The 23,928-nt window shown below is 37.8% G+C and overlaps 1 protein-coding gene across 1 annotated transcript in view; it reads left to right on the top strand.

Moving 5' to 3' along the window:
- The window catches only part of DNAJC3 (DnaJ heat shock protein family (Hsp40) member C3), a 74,342-nt gene that overhangs the window by 17,034 nt on the left and 33,380 nt on the right, over positions 1 to 23,928 (top strand). The window contains exons 2-4 of the mRNA XM_045811091.2: positions 153 to 263; positions 9,072 to 9,196; positions 11,034 to 11,108. Coding sequence (XP_045667047.1) covers positions 153 to 263; positions 9,072 to 9,196; positions 11,034 to 11,108 — 311 coding nt within the window. The remainder of the gene's footprint in view (positions 1 to 152; positions 264 to 9,071; positions 9,197 to 11,033; positions 11,109 to 23,928) is intronic.

The following is a 23,928-nucleotide window of genomic DNA, read 5'->3' as shown; positions in this document are numbered from 1 at the left end:
GGGTGATCCCAGGACCCTAGGATCATTGACCTGAGCCGAAGGCAGATGCTTAAGCAACTGAGCCATCCAGGTGCCCCATATTTTTAACATTTTATTCTTCAGAATTAAATCTTGGTCATGGAAAGTTAACTTATTTTTGTTGTTGTTTTTAGGTGCCGAATGTGGAGTAAATGCAGATGTTGAGAAACATCTTGAATTGGGCAAGAAGTTACTTGCAGCTGGACAGCTAGCTGATGCTTTATCTCAGTTTCATGCTGCAGTAGGTTTGTATCTTGGAACCAAAACCCTCAGGGGCCATTCTAGTGAATTCTAGTTAACCGCTCCTTCTTTGAATAACATTTAAAATAAACATTATTTAATGTTTAAAGAAAACATTTAAAAATATTTGTAGGTTCTGGGTGAAATAGATTAATAAAATAAATGCACAACACTTAAATGGGTATGTATGTAACACGAGAGAATTTTCCAGATAACTTAGACTTTCAACTGTAAGGACCAAGAATAATTCAAGGTAATTTTGACAGAAAGCTTTTCTCACTGTATTATATAGTTTTTTGCCCTCCTAAAAGATTTCACTGAAGACAGTTTAATTTTCTTGATGATTTGAGAACATTGGTATAATTATTTTACTTTGAGGCCTTTGGGGGATCCTGTTGCCCTTTGCTTCTTCTGTGTTAGTCAGACTTCCGCCATCTCTTAGGCTGTTCTATTGCTCACTTGTATTTGTCTGTAGTGTCACCTGTCTTTGCACCTTTCACTCTTTTGGGAGTGAGAGAAATGAGATGGCTACAATAAATAGGTTCTAAGTGAGGGCTTAAAGGATTTTCTGAGTCCGTGTGTATACTTTTGTGCTAGGACTTTTTGACATTGACTTTTCTGAATCCTTTTTTAAATTAATTTGTACATTCTCACCTTTATTTGGGATGGTTAAGAATGACAAGTTTAACTGTGGGGTAATAAGGGTTTTTTTTTGTTTTGTTATGTTTTTTGCTTATTTTTAATAAGCAGTTCTGGTCACCAGAAAAATATCATCCTACTCTTACAATTTACTTTGTAAGGAGAACATGATTAGATTTTGGTTTGGCAATATTTTTCTTCATGCTTCTTTGAAAACTCAGATTTTTATTATGGTGTTATTAGCTCTTTGGAATAATAGGAAACCTAGATTTTAATCTTGGCTCTGTCACTTGATAATCCTATGATCATTGGTCAAGTTATGTAAGTAAATTTGACTTAAACAAGTTACCTGCATATTCCTAGCAGTTTTCACTGTGCTACCCAAAAAAGGATTTCTTTGTGAAGGTTAGGTGAGAATAATGTATATAAAGATTTTTTTGAAAATAGGGTACAATCACACATGTAAGATATGTAGAAATATAGTTTTTATGTCTCTGAAAATTAAGACTTTTAGAAAACAGACTTGATGTTTCATAGGATTTTCTTAACTATGTGAAGTTTCTATTAGGAATTTTTTCATTTTCGCAATTAGCTCACCTTGGGAAGCGGTGGGTAATTGGCACAACAATTTGCTCAAGTTACTTTTCAATAGAGACCATTTATATATATGACCATGTCATTACTGAGGCCACACTTTTCTGGGGATTTGAACTGTCTTCAGTGCTGCAGCATGGTAATGAAAAAGAATTTCAATTATTGTCTTAGATAAAGCATGTCTTAAAAGAATATTGATTCTTCCCTAGTAGTGCAAGAATATTTGCAGAAACTTATAGCTCCTACCTACTTTATACTTTATTTGCTGTTTTTAATCTCACATTTAGCAGAAACGTTAGGGTCACGTAGTATTGTTTACAGTAGTTTAAAATGACTGCCTGTGTTTCTTCAGCTTCACTGCTGCACAAGAATTCTTGAGACGGCTCTTTCCCAAAACACCCAATAAAATATTACTGTATTCACTGAAAGGCGTAAATTAATAAAGCTGGAACATGGTAATTGATTTGTGGAATTCAGTGAAGGGAGAAAGTGAAGCGCTACTGTGCATTCAGAACTCAAAGAGCAGTGTCCTTCTGTCTGTCATGATTTGGCGGGTTGCAGCAATTCTCAGATGGCGCCCAAGCCGTAATTTCTGAGGAGGACCTGTGTAGTTTGAGACTAAAATTCATCATTTTAGTTTGTGTAAAATACTGATCATAACTAACCATAGAAAATAAAGTTTAAATTGTATATGATGGCAATATATGGGAGGTAGTGACGGGGGCGGTATCGTGGTGCGTTGAATCTCTTATGAAATGTGTATGTGTGTTTATCAGAAAAGAGCATTAGGTCCTCCATTTCAATGGTCTCCTTTACCAAACATCAAATTTAGTATGGCCACACTGGCTGCTTCGGGCAGCCCAGTGAATTAGCCAGCACCTCTCCCCGGCAGCGAGCGCGTCCGGGTCTGCGGACTGGTAGGCTAGCAAGTTGTGCGCTCTTTGCTGCGGGCTGCGGAGCTTTGCTGCGCTGGGGAAATGGCATTCCTGTTCTAGTACACTGCTTTACACTGCCTGTATAAAGAGCTCATTAAATGTTTACTCATTTATTATACTTCCCAGCTTTGCAGTTTTGTGATGTACTTTATTCCTTTAACTTCTATAATGAGAGATTGATGTTAGGGTTTGTAATAGAATTTGGCTAGCAGCATTGTGAGTCATAACGGATTGTTTTTTATTATTATGCTATAATTGACATTATTTATGGTTGTGGCACCCTTCCATTTTCATTTTTGAAAAATTAGGTTCATTTTGAAAATTACTTGGGCTTGGTATGTTTTATGATTACATTTTTAACGCAGTAAAAGGTTTATGTATTAAAATTCAGTAGAAACACAAATTGTTTCTATAGTGTGGTACAGATCTGTCAGTGATTTGATTTGAAGTTTTTTTGTATCTGGCATATGAATATTTTTTGGCAGGAGTTTTAAGATTTGGAACTGATGGAAACATTCTTGATCTGTTGGAAACTGATTTAAGGAAGAATGTTGACCACCACTTCCCAATTAGTCTTCTGAAACAGTTACATCTATTTCAGTGTTATGAAGCAGTCAGACACAAGTTTTGTTTAGAGGTTTATCAATAGAGAAACTGCAGTGCAGTGTGAAAATGCCCTGATTCTTACTCCCACAACATGATCTTCTGGGGATAATGAATTCTAGAATCTGAAATCACTTTTTTGATAGACTTAACAGAATGTCTTAGCTATCTATATCTGGCAGGAATGAATGTCTAATGTGGTGGATTAAATGGTGGGCATTTCTGAAGTGACAGGTTTCCTCATTTGCTTCGTAAGAAAATCAGTATCCCATTTACAATTTTGCTAAATCAAAAAGCAAAATCCATGTCTATATTTATTTATCTCTTAAACATATCATGATGCTTTCTCATCACATTTGTACCTCATTTGTGAAATGGGGATGGGCATTACTACTCACATTTAGACAGAAGGAAACAAAGTACTTTAGTAACTTTCCAGACGACGCATTCTAATTCAAAAGATTGTGAACTTCTTAGGGATAGGTAGAATCTTATTGTTATTATCATTATTATTATTCGTATCGAAGTATAGTTAGCATACAGTGTTATATTAGTTTCAGTTGTACAGCATACTGAGCTCACAGTTCTGTACGTGATCCAGTGCTCACCACGTTAAGTGTAGTCACCTGTCACCATACAGTGTTATTACAGTACTGTTGACCATATTCCCATGCTGTGTGCTTCATCTCTGTGACTTATTCATAAAATGAATACGTTTATGCCTCTTAATCCCCTTTATCTATTTTACCCACCTCTCCACCCCACGCCCTCTGGCAACCACCAGTTCTCCATATTTAAGAGTCTGTTTTTTTGCATATGCTGTTTTTAATTTCCACACATAAGTGAGGTCATATGGAGGGCGCCTGGCTGGCTCAGTTGGTAGAGCATGTGACTGTTGATCTCAGGGTTGTAAGTTCAAGTTCTGTGTTGGGTGTAGAGATTACTTAAAAATAAAATCTTTAAAAATTAAATAAATGAAGTGGCACGGTGCCTCACTGGCTTAGTCAGTGGTGCAACTCTTGATCTTGAGCCCCACGTTGGGTATAGAGATTACTTTAAAAAAAATCTTAAAAAAATTAAATAAACTAAGTGAACTCATATGGTATTTGTCTTTTTCTGACTAATTTCACTTAGCATAATACCGTCTAGGTGCATCCACGTTGTTGCGATGGCAGGATCTCATTCTTTTTATGGCTGAGTAACGTTCCTCGTGCGCTTGCTCGTGTGTATCAACCACATCTTAAGGATGGGTAGCGTCCTATTTAGTCATTATTTTAATCTCTAAAAGTTGGAATGAAGGGGTAGAGTTGGGTTAGCTGGGAGCAAGAATAAAAATTTTTTTGTATCTAGGCAAGGGTGGTGGTCTTTCTGCTTTCCACTGCCACTGTTTACATCATTTGTAATTGGCTTTGTGATGTATTTTCTCCAGGTGGTGGTTGTGGGGTTTTTTATTATGGCTAATTTTCTCATATTTGAGTTGTTTGGTAGTTTGAGGATTAGACCTTAAATCTTAACTCTCACGTTCAAATTTTTTTTTTAAAGATTTTATTCATTTATTTGAGAGAGAGAACACAAGCGGCAGGGAGGGCCAGAGGGAGAGGGAGAAGCAGACTCCCTGCTGAGCAGGGAGCCTGACTTGGGGCTCCATCCTAGGACCCTGACTGAGATCATGACCTTAGCTGAAGGCAGATGCTTAACTGACTGAGCCACCCAGGCACCCCTCATGTTCAAATTTCTAATAAACTAGTATAACAATTTGAATGAACTGTTTTCAAATGAAATCTAATATTTCTGTATGTAGACTTGTAAGTATTTTAAATAATGAACTGTATTGTGTATGGAATGGATGAGAGGATAAGTGATTATTTTCAAGGTTGTCAGATTTTGTATTATGAAAAACTAAGCATGAATTTCTTAAACCAATCCTTGTTCAGTTGCTACTTTATTCACAGTTATACAGGAATGGACATGAGTTCTAGGAACTGTTGGTATTTTAAGATGTAGACACTGCTATTCAGGTGACCCTGTACAGCTAAGAACATTGATTCGAGTCACAGATTGAGCCATTATCATTTGATTCCTCATTTTTGTGGGTTTATTATTATAAATTGGGGTTCTAATCCACTTTCTGTCTTAAAAAAATACCTAAAAACTGAAGAATAAAGCAAATGAAAATGAATGCTCCAGAATTATTTTATATAGACATTTTTAGTATATGTATAATCAAATACTTAATACAAAAGCTATGTCATATATAATCCTCCTTGGAGGTTTTTCTGCATAGACTGAAATGGTCAGTTTTTTCCCAAATTGAAGTCCAATGCAATTTTTAGTGCAAAGTGCCTTCTTGATAAAATGCCCAACGTTAGCACTAAGCATTCTTCTTTTCTTGAAAGAACTAGATACAGAGTTGAAAATAAGCAACATCTGTGTTTGCAAATGCCAAGGCTAATTTCATATGAGAGAATGATCTGAATATCCTGGTGAGGCACATCTCTTTAAGAGCTCTGTCCATTCTTTGGAATTCCTGAGTGGGGTGGCTGGCAGGGAAAAAGGGAACCGTGTGACCCGATGTTTGCTTTGCCTCCTGGATGGAAAGTACTCCAAATGGAAAACTTTCCCAGACCAGTGAGGTCAGAATCTATGAGCAGTTCCCCTTCCAAAAGCAAGAGATGGCAGTGTTTGCCAGACTCTCCATGCCAGTTCGGGAGGACTGCTGGGACCAGAGGGCAGGCGATGTAGCAAAGACCTCAGCCCTTTCCCTCTTTGGTCCCCTCTTAAAAAAACCTCTTCTGGGCTGAACAGGGTGTGAAAACAAACCATTTGCTCCCCAGTTTACAGATCTGGCTCTGGAAGGAAGACCCACGAGAAGGCAGCCACATTCATCCGGAGGCTGGGAAATGTTTTCCTTGGTCCGTGGCTGGGCTGATGTTGGCGTGCTTCCTTCTTGTCCACAACAGGATGGCACTAGGGAAAGCAAACAAAATGAAGCCTTTCTCGATGAGAAGGACCCAAGAATCAAGGCCGGAAGCAAGGGAGGAGCTCCTGGGGCAGGGTAGGGGTGAGGAGACCCTGTGGGAAAGCTGGCTAACTCCAGGGACCTGCCAAGTATTACAGTGTCCTATGGAAATGAGAGAAAGACCAAACAAGCTGTGTCTCTTCTGACTTCTTTTAGCCCCTTGCTTGTCCTAGGCAGGTCTCAGTGTTTGCATTGATTGTGGTGATCAGGAATTTGTTTCCATTTCCTTTTATTTGAGTACCTGTGGGCCAGGTGATATAGAGACACAAAAGTGAATTTACTCAAGGAATTTATTTTCTCCAGACTGAGGTGTGTGTATAAATAATATCAGAGGGAGTGGTAAGTGTTATGGGCACAATAAGAGGTATACTATATTACAGAATGCTATGGAAATTGAGGGAATGAACAGTAATGTTTTCACATATGTAATCAAATAGGTCATTTAAACTGTGCCTCAGAGATTGAGTAGGATTTGGACATACGAAGATGATAGTGTGTGATGAAAACTCCAGACTTTAAATCATGTTATTTCTAGTATTTATTTTTTGCTTAGTGTAAATAAGTCATGGAAAATGTAAGGTGTTTTTTTTTTTTAATTATTGAATATAGAAGTACTCCATATTCATTGTGACACATTTTGGACTATGTATATACAGTATAAAGAAGAAACCCGATCTGTCTGCCCAGGTAACTGGTGTTGACCTGTGGTGAATTTCCTTTTATGTTCAGAGGCAGTCACTTAAGCATCAGAAATCCTTAGGTATCAAATCATTCTTATGGCCGGTTATACTGACCAGACCCACATGTTTAATTTATTGCACATTCTAAGTTGAATATGAACTGAACCTAAAAATATTCTATATCATGTATCCTCTAAATATAGTTACTCTGTTTCTTGCTTTTTCTTCAGGCTAATTACAGTCTTCTGTAGGAAATACCCTTTGTACAAGCTGCTGACAGTGCTCTTTTTCCCTTGTCTTCCAAGCAAAATTGACCAGGAAAGAAAATTTCAGTGATGCTTAGCTGGGATATATGGATTGTTTTTGGTTTTTGTTTTAGATTTGAGAAAAAATTAAATTTTTTTAGTTGTTAAAATGCCCAGTTCTCTTAGCTTTTCAAAAATATAACTACAGTAAAATACGTAGTGCAATAAAATGCGTATTACCAAATTTACCATTTTGACCATTTGCGAGTGTATGAAGTTAGCATTAAGCGCATTCATTGTTGTACAACGCATCCCTTTGTTGCTCCGCCATCTGTCTCCAGAGCTGCTTCGTCGTTCCAAACTGAAACTCTGTACCCAGCAAGCAGTTGTTCCCCATTTCTCTCTCTCTGAGTTTCTCTCCTTCCCTCTTTCTTCCTTTCTTTTTATAATAGCCATCCTAATAGATGTGAAGTGGTATCTCAGTGTGGTTTTGATTTGCATTTCCGTAATGATTAGTGATGGTAAGCATCTTTTCGTGTGCTTTTGGCCATTTGTGTATCTTCTTTCATACATGGTTGTATAGCCTACAGTCTCCTGCTCCACCTTTGTCCAGCAGTACTTTAAGTAGTTTAATGCCATTAACAACTGCTCAAAACCATGATTTTGAGTCCTTATATACTATCTTGCCATACAGATGCCCATTTGTCTTGTTTTTCAATTGATAAGACCTTCAGGGGTAGAACTTGCAGAGCATTTTAGTTGTAAATCTTATAATGATGGAAAGTCTGTGTGCATAAATAAATGTTTATTTCTTTAACACACATGGCTGGATTTGGTCAAGAATATATGTTTCAAAATTGCTTTCTAGAAGGACTGTTTGGCAGCACGAGGTTTGCTTCTAATTGTAGGCACTAAGCATGGTGGAATTAGCTCAAAACCTAACGCATCCATCTGTTTTCCTTCTTTCAAATATTGTTAACTTAATTAGTCCTACTGTCATTTCCATTCTCCTCCTTTGTCCTAAGATTTGTACCTTTATTTCTTCAGTGACATTTTAGTTGGAATTTGTGAGGGAGCAGAGATTGCACATTTAATATGTCAGTTTAACTGGAAATCTATAATTTTCTAAAGTCCTATGAATAAGGCATAGTCATATTCTCAATCAGTATTTTACTTAAGGAAATTTCAACAAAGACTGAATTGCATACCTACAAAAGTTATGAGTTGAATATAGTTAATATTTTAACTCAGAGGTTGGCAGACTTTTTCTTTAAATAGCCAGATAATGAATTTTTTTTTCAGATAGTGAATATTTAAGCTTTGTAGCCATACAGTCTCTGTGTACATGGTTTTTTTTTTTTATTTTTTTTATTTTTTGGCAACTCTTTAAAAATATAAAAGATATTCTTGATTTGAAGTCTGTGGGTTGGATTTGGCTCAGAGACCCTGTTTTGCCAGAAGTGTTCTGGCTTTTTTTTTTTTTTTTTTAAGATTTTATTTATTTGTCAAAGAGAGGGAGATACAGAGCACAAGCAGGGGGAGCTGCAGCCAGAGGGAGAAGCAGACTCCCCGCTGAGCAGGGAGCCCGATGCAGGACTCGATCCCAGGACCCTGGGATCATGAACTGAGCTGAAGGCAGATGCTTAACTGACTGAGTCACCCAGGCGTCCCAGTCCTGTTCTGGCTTTATCTGCAGTGATCTTGCTAGTCAACATCAACACATTATTGATGAAGAATTTCTTTTCTTAATGCCTTTCTTTCTTTTCAAAAAATTTTATTTATTTATTTATTTTAGAGAGAGCCAGAGTGCGCTCAAGCAGGTGCAAGAGAAAGGGCAAGTGGGAGGAGGGGCTGGAGGGAGAAGGGAGAGAATCTCAAGCAGACTCCGTGCTGAGCGCAGAGCCCTATATGGGGCTCAGTCCCATGACCCTGAGATCATGACCTGAGCCGAAACCAGGAGTTAGATGCTTAACTGACAGAGCCACGTAGGTGCCCCTTCTTAATACCTTTCTTAGGAATTGCGAACTCTAGTACTGTTCACGTTATTTAGGTTTTGAATAAATTACCAAGAGCTAATATTTATTATTTTAATTTTCAGATGGAGACCCAGATAACTATATTGCGTACTATCGGAGAGCTACTGTCTTTTTAGCTATGGGCAAATCAAAAGCAGCCCTTCCTGATTTAACTAAAGTGATTGAATTGAAGATGGATTTCACTGCAGTAAGTGCATCTAAACTTTCTTTAAAGGAGAACTTAGGGGAATTTGGGAGAGGTAATTTGTTTTTTAAGGTGAGGACTGGCCTGCTAGGCGTTGCTGGAGGACGGAGAAAGCCGCTGTGGTGTAGTGGACTGGGCAACAAAAAAAATCCAAAGTTTTTGGAATCAAAGGTCTGTGTGAAAGAGGAACAGTGGGTGGAGCCCCTGATTTTTAGAAGCTTGGCAGTGGTTTAGAAAGAACTCTGGAGGGTGGAGTGTAGGACAAGATGTAAGGCTGAGTAACCAGTTGATCAAGAAACTGTTGAATTAAAAGGCTGTCAGGTGACTGACAATAGTTCCAATTAAGGCTGTAGCAGGAAGAAGAAAGACAAGGAGATAGGTCAGTTAAGCAGTGGTTTGGAGTGAGGTCACAATCGTGAATTAGGCTGATCCTCCCCTGCAACCAACACAGAAGCTTCAGAAATGGAGGAACTTACAGACTAATGGGATATCCTGATGATTGGCAGGTCAGTGTAATGGCTTCAAATAATAGAATACGTTAGATGGTTTCAAAATTAATTTGGTAACTCGTTTATTGTTTGTATCTTGCCATATTCCAAAAAGGACTAGGGATAACTGATTAGATATGAATGTTTGGTTTGAAATATTATTTTAGGATAGAATTCCCAAATGTCAGATTTTTTTCTTTAATCTGTTACTTTACCTAGCTAAGCACAACCTTTCACAAAGGTTAAGTAGTTCATTGTCCTAGTATTACAGTAGCTATTAGGTAGTTGAAGTGGCTTTCATCTTGCTTTTTATGTGTGTTGATGCACTTAACAGAGGATTAGGGACATTTTTATGTATTGTAAAAGTGATATATAAGTTTTAGTGGACTACCAGTGTGGTTTCTGTCTTATGGTCACATTGGTCATCAGAGAGTTGGTATTCTTGGAAGAGATGGGATTATGCACATGAGAAGAAGAAGAATATCAAATGGAGGGGGTTGGGGAATGATGCATGTGGAAAGGGAAGAGGTGCTGTTATTCGGTTATAGTAGAGTGAATATTTCCACTGAGAATTAATAAAAACAAAATAATGTCTAGAACTTTGGTAAAGTCCCGAATTATACAACGTTTTTTGTAGGGACAAAAAGTTATTTCGATGGAAAAAAAAATTGAGATATAATTCACATACCATCAAATTCATCCTTTTTTAAATTGTATAATTCAGTGGTGTTTTAGTATATTCACAAGGTTGTGCAAGCATCACCACTGTCTAGTTCCAGAACGCTTTTGTCACCCCTGAAGAAATCTAGTACCCATCAGCAGCCCCTCCCCATTTATGTCCTGGCTTCTGGCAACCACATATCTTTCTGTTTGTATGAATTTGTGTATTTGGGTATTTCATATAAATGAAATCATACAGTAGGTAGCCTTTTGTGTCTGACTTTTTTCACTACGGATATTGTTTTCAAGGTCCATCCATGTTGTAGTTTGTGTCAACACTTCATTCCTTTTTATGGTGGGTTCCACTGTATGCATAAATCACATTTGCTTATTGACTTATTAGTTGGTGGGAGTTTGGGTTTTTAGCTATTGCTATGAGCATTACATGTACAAGATTTTGTATGGACACATATTTTCAATTTTAGGGGCTATAGCACAAAAAGCATTTTTAAGGAAGCATACTTTAATAAAAGTAATACACATTCAGTGGTTCCAGGGATTGTTCTCAAGAGTGCCAAGTCAAATGGACATTGGAAAAATAAATATTAATGCTTCATTAGTGTATTTGGTTTTATTCTTTGTGTTTAAATTTGGAAATGCATGGTACTCAGAATACCTTTTCTTTTTTCTAGGCAAGATTACAGAGAGGTCACTTATTACTCAAACAAGGAAAACTTGATGAAGCAGAAGATGATTTTAAAAAAGTGGTAAGTTCAATTTGTATTTGACTTTATGAAGATATTGAACATCTTTATGAAGAAGAGTGAATATATTGGACTTTTTTGTAGTAAGACATTTAAGTAATAACTTTATAGCTAAAAGGGAAAATCATTTGATTTGTTTATATAAAAATCACAGTTTCTGAATTAATACATAGTGTCTGACAAGAGAGAATCACTTTAATAGTTGGAAGGTAAAATATGTGGAAAGAATATATAACTTTAATTCAGTCTATATAGCTCACATGTTTTCCTTTGTTTTCCATGAGAATCTAGAGATGTCAGCTGAATTATTCTAAAAGTCCTTGGGAAACCCTTCATTTGATTTGGAAGGAATAATGAGACATTCTTAAAAGGGAATTTTATAATTACCCATATGGCTATTTTACAGTGTGTAAAGTGTTTTGGATTTGTTGGGGGATGGTACAGATTACATGTAATTGAGAAATGATTTGGAGAGACAGCCAATGTCTTGAGGCCCTCATGAAGCTTGTTTTAAGACCTGCATTTTTATTCTATCTGGATTTGTTTCTGGAGTGATCTAGAAAGAGCAGTTGACCTTTGAACAACATGGGTTTGAATTGCATGGGTCCACTGATACGTAGACTGTATAAGTACTGTAAATGTATTTTTTCTTCCTTATGATTTTCTTACTAAAATGTTCTTTTCTCTAGCTTACTTTATTGTAAGAATACAGTATATAGTACATATAACATACCAAATATATGTTAATTGATTATTTGTTATTGATAAGGCTTCTAATCAACAATAGGCTACTAGTAGCTAATTTTTGGGGGAGTCAAGGTATACATGGATTTTGACTGTATGGGGTGGGTGGCATCAGTGCCCCTAACCCTGTGTCGTTCAAGGGGTCAACTGTATAAACCTCATTGTTCATTATTTACAGTTTTGTAGTTTATAAAAATGCTTAGTTACGAGATGATAACCACTATGAAAATAAAACTGAAATTTCTAGTATTTTCATAATCTTTGTCACAATGCTCAGTTATATGCAAAGCAATCCAAAAAACATTAGACTTAACTGTATTAAAATCTAATCAGTAGCTGTCTCGTGGTCTCAGCAAAACTGGATGTTCCTTTATGTTTATCTAATTTTTCTTACTATTTGGGAAGATGTTTGAGAGCAGGCTGAAACACCTGGCCATGGTGTTAGGGTCACCTTTCCCCAGCCCAGTTTTTTTTTTTAATAAAGATTTTATTTATTAATTTATTTATTTGACAGAGACAGTGAGAGAGGGAACACAAGCAGGGGGAGTGGGAGAGGAAGCAGGCTTCCTGCAGAGCAGGGAGCCCAATGTGGGGCTCGATCCCAAGACCCTGGGATCATGACCTGAGCCGAAGGCAGATGCTTAACGGCTGAGCCACCCAGGTGCCCCTGCCAGCCCAGTTCTTGTACAGAGCAAGTGTTGTGAGAAATTTGTTGAATGGATGGATGAATGATAAAGCATAAGAATGGGTTTCTTTCTTTTTAACAGATGGTTAAATCTGTTACTTAGAATTTTTTTCCAATCACATTAGAGTAGCCTTTCAGAAATAACACAATTTAGAATAAAGCTTTAGCAAAAATTAATCCTTACTGGGCAATGGATGTATCCTTTTGGAAAAGTGAGTTCTTGAAACTCGGGGTATGTCTTTTTTTTTTTTTAAGATTTTATTTATTTGAAACAGAGAGAGAGGGAACAAGGAGGGAGGAGGGTCAGAGGGAGAGGGAGAAGCAGGCTCCCCCGCTGAGCAGGGAGTCCAATGTGGGTCTTGATCTCAGGACCCTGAGATCATGACCTGAACCAAAGGCAGCCGCTTAACCGACTAAGCCACCCAGGCTTTCCAGGAGCTCTGGATATGTTTGAGTTAATCTCTTTTCTGGATCGATATCAAAACCTCTCAGAAACAAGAAGGGGGACTTCCATGAGACTTTCTACTTTTAGATTGTTTTCTGACAGTCGTACTTCTGCTAGTGTGTTCTTAAAACCACCCTTGCTATTATTACCGGATTCTTTCATGAGAATGTGCAGCTGTACTGAATGATTTTTTATTTTTAGTTGAAACTTTTATTGAGAAAATTGTAGATTCACATACAGTGGTAATTAATAATACAGAGGGATCCTGTGTACCCTTTACCCAATGCCCACTTGCCCCAATGATAATGGCTTGTAAACCTATATAGTACAAAATTACAACCAGAATATTGATATTGATACAATCTGCCTGTCTATTCAGATTTCCTCAGTTTTAGTATTAGTGTTCACTTCTGTGTGTGTGCTTAACTCGATACCCTTTTTCTTTACACCACAGTTACCATACTGAGCGCTTCTGTAGCCGCAAGGATCCTTCCTGTTGCCCCTTTATAACCACGTCCACTTCCCTCACATACTGTTCTGGCCCCTCATCCATAACTTTGGACAACCACTAGTTTGTGATTCATTTCTCAAATTTTGACATTTCAAAAATGTTGCATACATGGACTTTTGGCGTTGACTTTTTACTCAGAATTCCCTGAAGATTGATCCAGATTGTTCCATATATCACTTTGCTTGTTTAATTGCTAAGTATTCTGTGGTATGTGTATGACACGTTTTATTTATCCATTCATCGGTTGATGGACCTTTGGGTTGTTTCCACTTTTTCACTATTATCAATAAAACTGCTACGAACCTTCTTTTCTCTCTCTCTTGCTCTTTTTTTTTTTTTTTTGCTACGAACATTCTTAAACAGGTTTTAGTGTGAACAGAAGTTTTCATTTTCCTGGGATAAATGCCTAGAAGTGCAATTTCTGGGTTGTATCATAATTGTCTGTTTAGTTTTAGAAGGAACCACCAAATTGCTTTTCAGAGTGGTTGTGCCATTTTATGTTCCTCTGCATCCTTGCCAGTACGTGGTTTTGTCACTCTTTTTTATTTTAGCCATTCTGAGAAGTTTGTAGTGACAGCTCATTGTTTTTTTTAATTTGTATTTCCCTGATGTTTAATGATCTTTTCTTGTGCTTATTTCCCATCCTTTTTGGTGTAAAGTTGGTTTATGTCTTTTGCGCATGTTCTAGTTGGATTGTTTGCTTTTTTACAATTGTGTTTTGGGAGTTCTTTATGTATTTTAAATACTTTATCGCATGTGTGGTCTGCACATGTGCTTGCCCAGACCATGGCTTGTCTTTTCCTCTTCACAGGGTATGTCAGAAAGCAAACGTTTTTAATTAAAAAAATTTTTTTAATTAACATATATTATTTGTTTCAGGGGTACAGGTCTGTGATTCATCAGTCTTACACAATTCACAGCGCTCACCATAGCACATGCCCTCCCCAGTGTCCATCACCCAGCCACCCCATCCCTTACACCCCCTCCCCTCCAGCAACCCTGTTTGTTTCCTGACATTAAGAGTCTCTTATGGTTTGTCTCCCTCTCTGGTTTCATTGTGTTTCGTTTTTTCCTCTCTTCCCCTGTGATCCTCTGCCTTGTTTCTCATATTCCACATATCAGTGAGATCATATGATAATTGTCTTTTTCTGATTGACTTATTTCGCTTAGCGTAATACTCTCTAGTTCCATCCACGTCATTGCAAATGGCAAGATTTCATTTTTTGATGGCTGCATAATATTCTATTGTATGTATATGTGTGTATACACACACACACACACACACACACACACACACACACCCCACCCCCCACATCATCTTTATCCATTCATCTGTCGATGGACATCTAGGCTCTTTCCGTAGTTTGACTATTGTGGACATTGCTGCTATAAACATTGGGGTGCACGTGCCCCTTCGGATGACTACATTTGTGTCTTTGGGGTAAATACCCAGTAGTGTAATTGCTGGGTAATAGGGTAGCTCTATTTTCAACTTTTTGAGGACCCTCCATACTGTTTTCCAGGGTGGCTGCACCAGCTTGCATTCCCACCAACAGTGTAGGTGGGTTCCATTTTCTCCACATCCTCACCAACATCTGTCATTTCCTGACTTGTTAATTTAGCCATTCTTGCTGGTATGAGGTGGTATCTCATTGTGGTTTTGATTTGTATTTCCCTGATGCCAAGTGATGTTGAGCACTTTTTCATGTGTCTCTTGGCCATTTGGATGTCTTTGGAGAAATGTCTCTTCATGTCTTCTGCCCATTTCTTGATTGGATTATTTGTTCTTTGGGTGTTGAGTTTGATAAGTTCTTCATAGATTTTGGATACTAGCCCTTTATCTGATATGTCATATGCAAGTATCTTCTCCGATTCTGTCGGTTGTCTTTTGGTTTTGTTGACTGTTTCCTTTGCTGTGCAAAAGCTTTTTATCTTGATGAAGTCCCAGTAGTTCATTTTTGCCCTTGCTTCCCTTGCCTTTGGCAATGTGTCTAGGAAGAAGTTGCTGCGGGTGAGGTAGAAGAGGTTGCTGCCGGGTTCTCTTCAAGGATTTTGATCGATTCCTGTCTCACATTTAGGTCTTTCATCCATTTTGAGTCTATTTTTGTGTGTGGTGTAAGGAAATGGTCCAGTTTCATTCGTCTGCATGTGGCTCTCCAATTTTCCCAACACCATTTGTTGATGAGACTGTCTTTTTTCCATCGGACATTCTTTCCTGCTTTGTCGAACATTAGTTTACCATAGAGTTGAGGGTCCATTTCTGGGCTCTCTGTTCTGTTCCATTGATCTATGTGTCTGTTTTTGTGCCAGTACTGTACTGTCTTGATGATTACAGCTTTGTAGTAGAGCTTGAAGTCTGGAATTGTGATGTCACCAGCTTTGCTTTTCAACATTCCTCTGGCTATTCGGGTTTTTTCTGGTTTCATACAAATTTTAGGATTATTTGTTCCATTTCTGTGAAAAAAGCTGATGGTATTTTGATAGGAATTGCATTAAATATGTAGATTGCTCTAGGTAGCATAGACATTTTGACAATATTTGTTCTTCCAATCCATGAGCATGGAATGTTTTTCCATTTCTTTGTGTCTTCTTCAGTTTCTTTCATGAGTATGCTATGGTTTTCTGAGTACAGATTCTTTACCTCTTTGGTTAGATTTATTCCTAGGTATTTTATAATTTTGGGTGAAATTATAAATGAGATTGACTCCTTAATTTCTCTTTCTTCTGTTTTGTTGTTTGTGTATAGAAATGGAACTGATTTCTGTGCATCGATTTTATATCCTGCCACTTTACCGAGTTCCTATATGAGTTCTAGCAGTTTTGGGGAGTGGAGTCTTTTGGGTTTTCCACATAAAGTATCATATCATCTGCAAAGAGTGAGAGTTTGACTTCTTTGCCGATTCAGATGCCTTTTATTTCTTTTTGTTGTCTGAGTGCTGAGGCTAGAACTTCTAGTACTATGTTGAATAGCAGTGGTGATAGTGGACATCCCTGCTGTGTTCTTGACCTTAGGGGAAAAGCTTTCAGATTTTCCCCATTGAGAACGATATTCGCTTTGGGCTTTTCATAGATGGCTTTTATGATCCTGAGGTATGTACCCTCTATCCCTACACTGAAGAGTTTTAATCAAGAAAGGATGTTATACTTTGTCAAATGCTTTTTCTGCATCTATTGAGAGTATCATATGGTTCTTGTTCTTTCTTTTATTAATGTAGTGTATCACATTGGTTCATTTGTGGATGTTGAACCAACCTTGCAGCCCAGGAATAAATCCTACTTGGTCGTGGTGAATAATCCTCTTAATGTACTGTTGGATCCTATTGGCTAGTATTTTGGTGAGAATTTTTGCATCCATGTTCATCAGGGATATTGGTCTGTAATTCTCCTTTTTGATGGGGTCTTTGTCTGGTTTTGGGATTAAGGTAATGCTGGCCTCATAAAATGAATTTGGAAGTTTTCCTTCCATTTCTATTTTTTGGAACAGTTTCAGAATAGGTATTAATTCTTCTTTAAATGTTTGGTAGAATTCCCCTGGGAAGCCATCTGGCCCTGGGCTCTTGTTTGTTGGGAGATTTTTTATTACTGCTTCAGTTTCCTTGCTGGTTATGGGTCTGTTCAGGTTTTCTGGTTATTTCTGTTATTTCCTGGTTCAGTTTTGGTAGTTTCTACATCTCTAGGTATGCATCCATTTCTTCCAGATTGTCTAATTTGTTGGCATATAGTTGCTCATAATATGTTCTTATAATTGTTTGTATTTCCTCGGTGTTGGTTGTGATCTCTCCTCTTTCATTGATGATTTTATTTATTTGGGTCCTTTCTCTTTTCTTTTTGATAAGTCTGGTCAGGGGTTTATCAATCTTATTAATTCTTTCAGAGAACCAGCTCCTAGTTTCATTGATCTGTTCTGCTGTTCTTTTGGTTTCTATTTCATTGATTTCTGCTCTGATCTTTATTATTTCTCTTCTCCTGCTGGGTTTAGGCTTTATTTGCTGTTCTTTCTCCAGCTCCTTTAGGTGTAGGGTTAAGTTGTGTATTTGAGACCTTTCTTGTTTCTTGAGAAAGGCTTGTATTGCTATATATTTTCCTTTTAGGACCGCCTTTGCTGCATCCCAAAGATTTTGAACAGTTGTGTTTTCATTTTCATTTATTTCCATGAATTCTTTTAATTCTTTAATTTCCTGGTCGACCCATTCATTCTTTAGTAGGATGCTCTTTAGCCTCCATGTATTTGAGTTCTTTCCAATTTTCCTCTTGTGATTGAGTTTGGGTTTCAAAGCATTGTGGTCTGTCTTTTGGTACCGGTTGAGACCTGATTTGTGACCCAGGATGTGATCTATTCTGAAGAATGTTCCATGTGCACTAGAGAAGAATGTGTATTCTGTTGCTTTAGGATATCTGTGAAGTCCATCTGTCCAATGTGTTATTTAAAGCCCTTATTTCCTTGTTGATCTTTTGCTTAGATGATCTGTCCATTTCAGTAAGGCAGGTGTTAAAGTCCCCTACTATTATTGTATTATTGTCGATGTGTTTCTTTGATTTTGTTATTAATTGGCTTGTATAATTGGCAGTTCCCATGTAAGGGGCATAAATATTTACAATTGTTAGAGCTTCTTATTGAATAGACCCTTTAAGTATGATATAGTGTCCTTCCTCATCTCTTATTATAGTCTTTGGTTTAAAATCTAATTTGTCTGATGTAAGGATTGCCACTCCAGCTTTCTTTTGGTATCCATTAGCATGGTAAATGGTTTTCCACCCCCCTTACTTTAAATTTGGTGGTGTCTTTGGGTCTAAAATGAGCCTCTTGCAGACAGCATATCGATGGGTCTTATTTTTTTATCCAATCTGATACCCTGTGTCTTTTGATTGGGGCATTTAGCCCATATACATTCAGGGTAACTATTGAAAGATATGAATCTAGTGCCATTATATTGCCTGTAAGGTGGCTATTACTGTGTATCGTCTCTGTTCCTTTCTGGTCTATGTTACTTTTAGGCTCTCTCTTTGCTTAGAGGACCCCCTTTCAGTATTTTCTTGTAGGGCTGGTTTGTTGATTGCAAATTCTTTTAGTTTCTGTTTGTCCTGGAAGCTTTTTATCTCTCCCTCTATTTTCAATGACAGCCTAGCTGGATATAGTATCCTTGGCTGCATGTTTTTCTCGTTCAGTGCCCTGAATTATCATGCTTTTCTGTTCACAGAGCCAAAAAATTATGTTTTATTTAGAATAAATTTAGATGACCTAGAAATACCTGGACTTAAGATTCAGATTCATAATTAGAAAATCTCACATGTATATCTTTTGTCTGAACAGTAATTTCAATATCCTAAATGTATAGGTGGTAGAGGGTCAAAATGAGAATATTGGGAAGAACTTTATCAGTTAACATATATAAAGTTGATTGAATTTTAAGTATTTGGAACCTAGATTCTCCTGGGCAAATGATACAAGAATATTATCAAGTGGACAGCAGAAGAGATATGAACCCAGTGTCTGCAGTGTCCAGTCTTTCTAAATGGAGAGAAGATAAACATTAGAACTATTCACAGGACCACTAGTTATTAGATATAGCAAAAATAAATAAATAGCACAGAGCCTAATATTGATGGGACTTTAAGGAAATGTTTCCAATCATATAAGAGAGTTGACATTGCAAGTATAAACAGAACTTCTGCAGAAAAATCTGGCAGTAAGTATTATGAAAGAAAATCATTTTGCCCACAGATACTTATTGGAGCTCTATTTGTTTTGGAAACTATTAGAGAATATTGTGTCACTACCATAGAATAATATTCATTAACAATTACTTATGTATGCTATTGATTTACAGACCTAGATGTACAAAATAGTCAGTTAAAAGGCAAAAATTGCGTGTAAATGTTATTTGTAATTACAGAAAACTTTTATGTGTGTTAAATTGGTATAAGTGGTAATTATTTCAAAATTTATAGTTCTTCTCCTGTTTTAAAGTTGAATAAAACAAATTTTGAGGGAAGAAAAGTTTTGGAACAAGAGGCAGGAACCTTGCGTTTTAGATCTGCCTTTGCACGTAGCCACGGTGTTTGCACAGCGCTCAGCCTTTCCGGGGTGTCGTGCTGTGGGGCTCGTATGGATTCTTTCACTGACTCACTGCTCCACCTTTAGGGTGTGGTACACTGGTAGTCTCACTCTACAGCTGAGGAAATAAAGGTTATAGAAATTCCATGACTTGCTCAAGGTTACACCCAGTAGTAAGCAAGTAGGTGTTAAGATTCCAGAACCTGTGTTCTTAAGCACCGTGCTGTTGCTCTCCGCTCTCATTAGTAATTGGATGCACTCTGTGAGGGCTGTTCGGTTGAATATGGGCACAGGACTCAACATGTGTGTGTGCTTCACACGGTGCAGAACATTTGTTGCTATTTGCATAAAAAAGTGAGAAAACACATGTATTTGCTTATATACAGATAAAAGCCTCTGGAAAGATACGCAAGAAACAAAGAATATTAGTATCTCTTGGAGGCATAGTATAAAGTGACTTTGAAAAGTTCTTACTTTCTGGGGACCTTGTTTACCTCATTGTGAAGCAAAGAAATTGTATAGGTGACATCCTGTCTTTAAAGTTTGGTACCATAGGGGCGCCTGGGTGGCTCAGTCGGTTGAGTGTCTGCCTTTGGCTTGGGTCGTGATCCTGGAGTCCTGGGATTGAGCCCTGCGTGGGGAGCCTGCTTCTCCCTTTCTTCCCTGCTCACACTCTCTCTTTTGCTATCTCTGTCTGTCTGTCTCTCAAATAAAATATTTAAAAAAATAAAGTTTGGTACTATTAAATAGGTGATGTCTGGGTCTGGTTTGAAAAGATCAATTTTGTGTTATGACTATATTTTATCTTTACCAATCAAAGAATTCTCATACTTTAATTTTTAGAGCTTTGTGAATATAGATATATAATAACTTGTTTGCTTTATATGTTTTGAGTTAAATGGGCTTTTTGTGGTATTTAAGAGCATTTACCAGCCTATCAGACATAGTAAAGATTTAATCTTACTAATAAAGTGCTGTATATGCAGCCAGGTAAGTATACTCAGCTACATTTTACATAATGGAACAGAAGTTTGAATATACTTAATTTCTTTTTGGGCTACAGTGAGAATCTTGTTCTGTGTTATGTGTGCAGGTTACTCTGCTGCTGGAGGGTCTCCTGTATAAGCAGCACCTCAGGTCCATACCAGCTCTCCTAATCCTAAACAGTGTCTTACATGGTTTAGTTTGTCTTTGAGCTGTCACTGACTCCTGCTGCCACCAGTGCGTGTGGTCACTTGTTAGTTCAGCGAGCACTGGGTGCATATTATTTGCAAGGCAGGGTGATAGGCGTTAGAGTTGCTGATGAAGAAAACTAGTCTCTGCCTTTGGAAAGATTATACTGGGGTAAGAAGTAATCAGGCAAATATGATACCATATGACTATAAAGTGTTGCAATTGAGCCTAACAGGAACAGACAAAGTGGTCCCCTGACTTAACTGGGATTTGGGGGTTCTGGTCAAGAAGGGCTTTCTTAAAGGATGGGATGTCCTGGAAATATGAATGTTAAGAGGATGAATGAATCTGTTAGCACAGTGGCTGGGAGGGCCATCCTGGCAGAAGGTGAGCATCCTTGTCACTTAAGAAAACAGTGCCTCGAGTACAATGAGAGCAGGAGCCCAGAAAACTGGACAGGGGAGCAGCGATCTGGAAAGAGGACATATGTAGGCCCAGGAGTGGGGTTTTTTGGTTTTTTTTTGGTTTTTATAGCCATGGAGGGTTTATGCTGGGAATCAAGGTTTCCTTCTGTAAAATCCAGGCTACTCTGGAGAATGGGTTAGAAGAAGACATGAGTGGATGCAGACAGTCTGATAATGAAGTTGGTGCAGTAAGTAATCCAAGTGTGACTTTATGGAGACCAAAGATCAGGCTAGAGTAGGTGGGGATTGAGAGAAACAGGTAGACATTTAGGAGGTTGGATCCAGAGAGAGAAAATGAATGGGGCAAGAGAGAAGGAAGAATTAGGTGTGATGCCCAGGTTTCTAGATTGTTCATATTGGTTACATGTCCATGCTATTCCCTGAGATAGGAGCCCAGAGAGAAATTATTTAGGGGAGAAGGATGGGTAGAGAAAATACAGCTCCCTCCTCCTCCTCCTCCTCCTCCTCCTTCTTCTTCTTCTTCTTTTTTTTTTTTTTTTTGAGAGTGTGTGTGGGTGGGTGGTGGGTAGTGGCAGAGAGAGAGGGAGAGAGAGAATCTTAAGCAGGGTCCATGCCCAGTGCAGACCCTGTTGCAGGGCTCGATCTCACAACCTTGAGATCATGACCTTTGCCTAAATCAAGAGTCGGATGCTTAACCAACTGAGCCACCCAGGCACCCCTAAAGTTTATTATTTTATTATTTTTTATTATTTTTTTAAAGATGTTATTTATTTGACAGAGAGAGACACAGCGAGATGGGGAACACAAGCAGGGGGAGTGGGAGAGGGAGAATCAGGTTTCCGACTGAGCAGGGAGCCCGGTGCGGGGCTCAGTCCTAGGACCCTGGGATCATGACCTGAGCCGAAGGCAGATGCTTAACAACTGAGCCACCCAGGCACCCCCTAAAGTTTGTTTTAATTTCAGTTAGTTAACATACAGTGCTAAATTAGTTTCACGTGTACAATATAGTAATTCAGCACTTCCATACATCACCCTGTGTTCATCACCACAAGGGAAAAAGCTTTTTATTTTGATGTACTTCCAATAGTTTATTTTTGCTTTTATTTCCCTTGCCTCAGAAAGCATATCTAGAAAAAAGTTGCTATAGCCAACGTCTGAGAAATTACTGCCTGCGCTGTCTTCAAGGACCTTTATGGTTTCAGATCTCACATTTAGGTCTTTAATCCATTTTGAATTTATTTTTGTGTATGGTGTAGGAAAGTGGTCCGGTTTCATTCTTTGCATGTGGCTCTCCAGTTTTCTCAATACCATTTGTTGAAAAGACTGTCTCTTTCCCATTGGACCTTCTTTCGGCTTTGTCAAAGATTAACTGACCATATGACTGTGGGTGTATTTCTGGATTTTGTATTCTGCTCCCTTGATCTATGTGTCTGGTGTTTGTGCCAGTACCATACTGGTTTGATCACTGCAGCTTTGTAATATAACTCGAAGTCTGGAATTGTGATGTCTCCAGCTTTGCGTTTCTTTTTCAGGATTGCTTTGGCTCTTCGTGGTTTTCTGTGGCTCCATACAGATATTGGGGTAGTTTGTTCTAGCTCTGTGAAATGACACTGTTGGTATTTTGGGAGGGATTGCATTAAATGTGTAGATTGCTTTGGATAGTGTAGACATTTAACAGTATTTGTTCTTCCAATCCGTGAGCACAGAATGTCTTTCCATTTCTTTGTGTCGTCTTCAGTTTCTTTCATCAGAAAGAACTGTTTTCTAGTTTTCAGAGTACAGGTCTTTGACTTCTTTGGTTAGGTTTATTCCTGGGTATCTTACTATTTTGGGTGCAACTGTAAATGGGATTGTTTTCTTAATTTCTCTTTCTGCTGCTTCAGTATTGGTGTATGGAAACACAGCAGATTTCTGTAGATGGGTTTTGTATCCTGTGACTACTGAGTTTGTTTATCAGTCTAGCGGTTTTTCGGTGGAGTCTTTGGTGTTCTGCGTATAGTATCATGTCATCTGCAAATAGTGAAAGTTTTACTTCTTCCTTACTGATTTGGATGCCTTTTCCTTCTTTTTGTTGTCTGATAGCTGTGGCTAGGATTTCCAGTGCTATGTTGAGTAGAAGTGGTGAGAGCGGACATCCTTACCTTGTTCCTGACCTTAGAGAGAGGCTCTCAGTTTTTCCTCATTGAGGATGATGTTTGCTGTGGGTTCTTCATATGTGGCCTTTATTATGTTGAGGTATGTTCCCTCTAAACCTACTTTGTCGAGGGTTTTTATCATGAATGGATGTTGTACTTTGTCAAATGTTTTTTCTGCCATTGAAATGATCATTGGCTCCCTTATTATAAAAATCCTGATTGTCAGCAACTCATTTTATTTTGTAATTTGCAGTCTGTGAATTCTTCCTTCTTATCAACTCCAAGATACAGTAAATGTAGTTTAAACTCCTCTGTTTTTGGTGTTCATTATTTTATTTATCTTTTCCTTATTTATCTTTTCTATCCATGCTTTGGTTTTAAGTGAAAAGTATTTAGATCGAGGCAGTGTTCTATAAGATCCTAATACAGTGAAGGTAATGGTCAGTTTAAATGTTTATTTCATATTTCAGTATTTTTTATTTTGACAAGGCTAGCAACTTACATTTTGATTGTGGTGAGCAGCCATATTACTAGCTAAATATCAGGGCCAATTGCAGTTTTTTTTAAAATAAGTATAAACCTCTGTTAAGATTTTTAAATAAACTCTTTGTTGGTAGTGTGTTAATTGCAAACAAATCAGACTAACGTAA

The sequence above is a fragment of the Ursus americanus genome, chromosome 10 (genome assembly GCF_024610735.1).
Source record: "Ursus americanus isolate L20-20 chromosome 10, mUrsAme1.1.p, whole genome shotgun sequence".
Lineage (NCBI taxonomy): Eukaryota > Metazoa > Chordata > Mammalia > Carnivora > Ursidae > Ursus > Ursus americanus.
The sequence above is the reverse complement of the archived record's forward strand: the minus strand, read 5'-3'. Positions and strand labels throughout refer to the sequence as shown.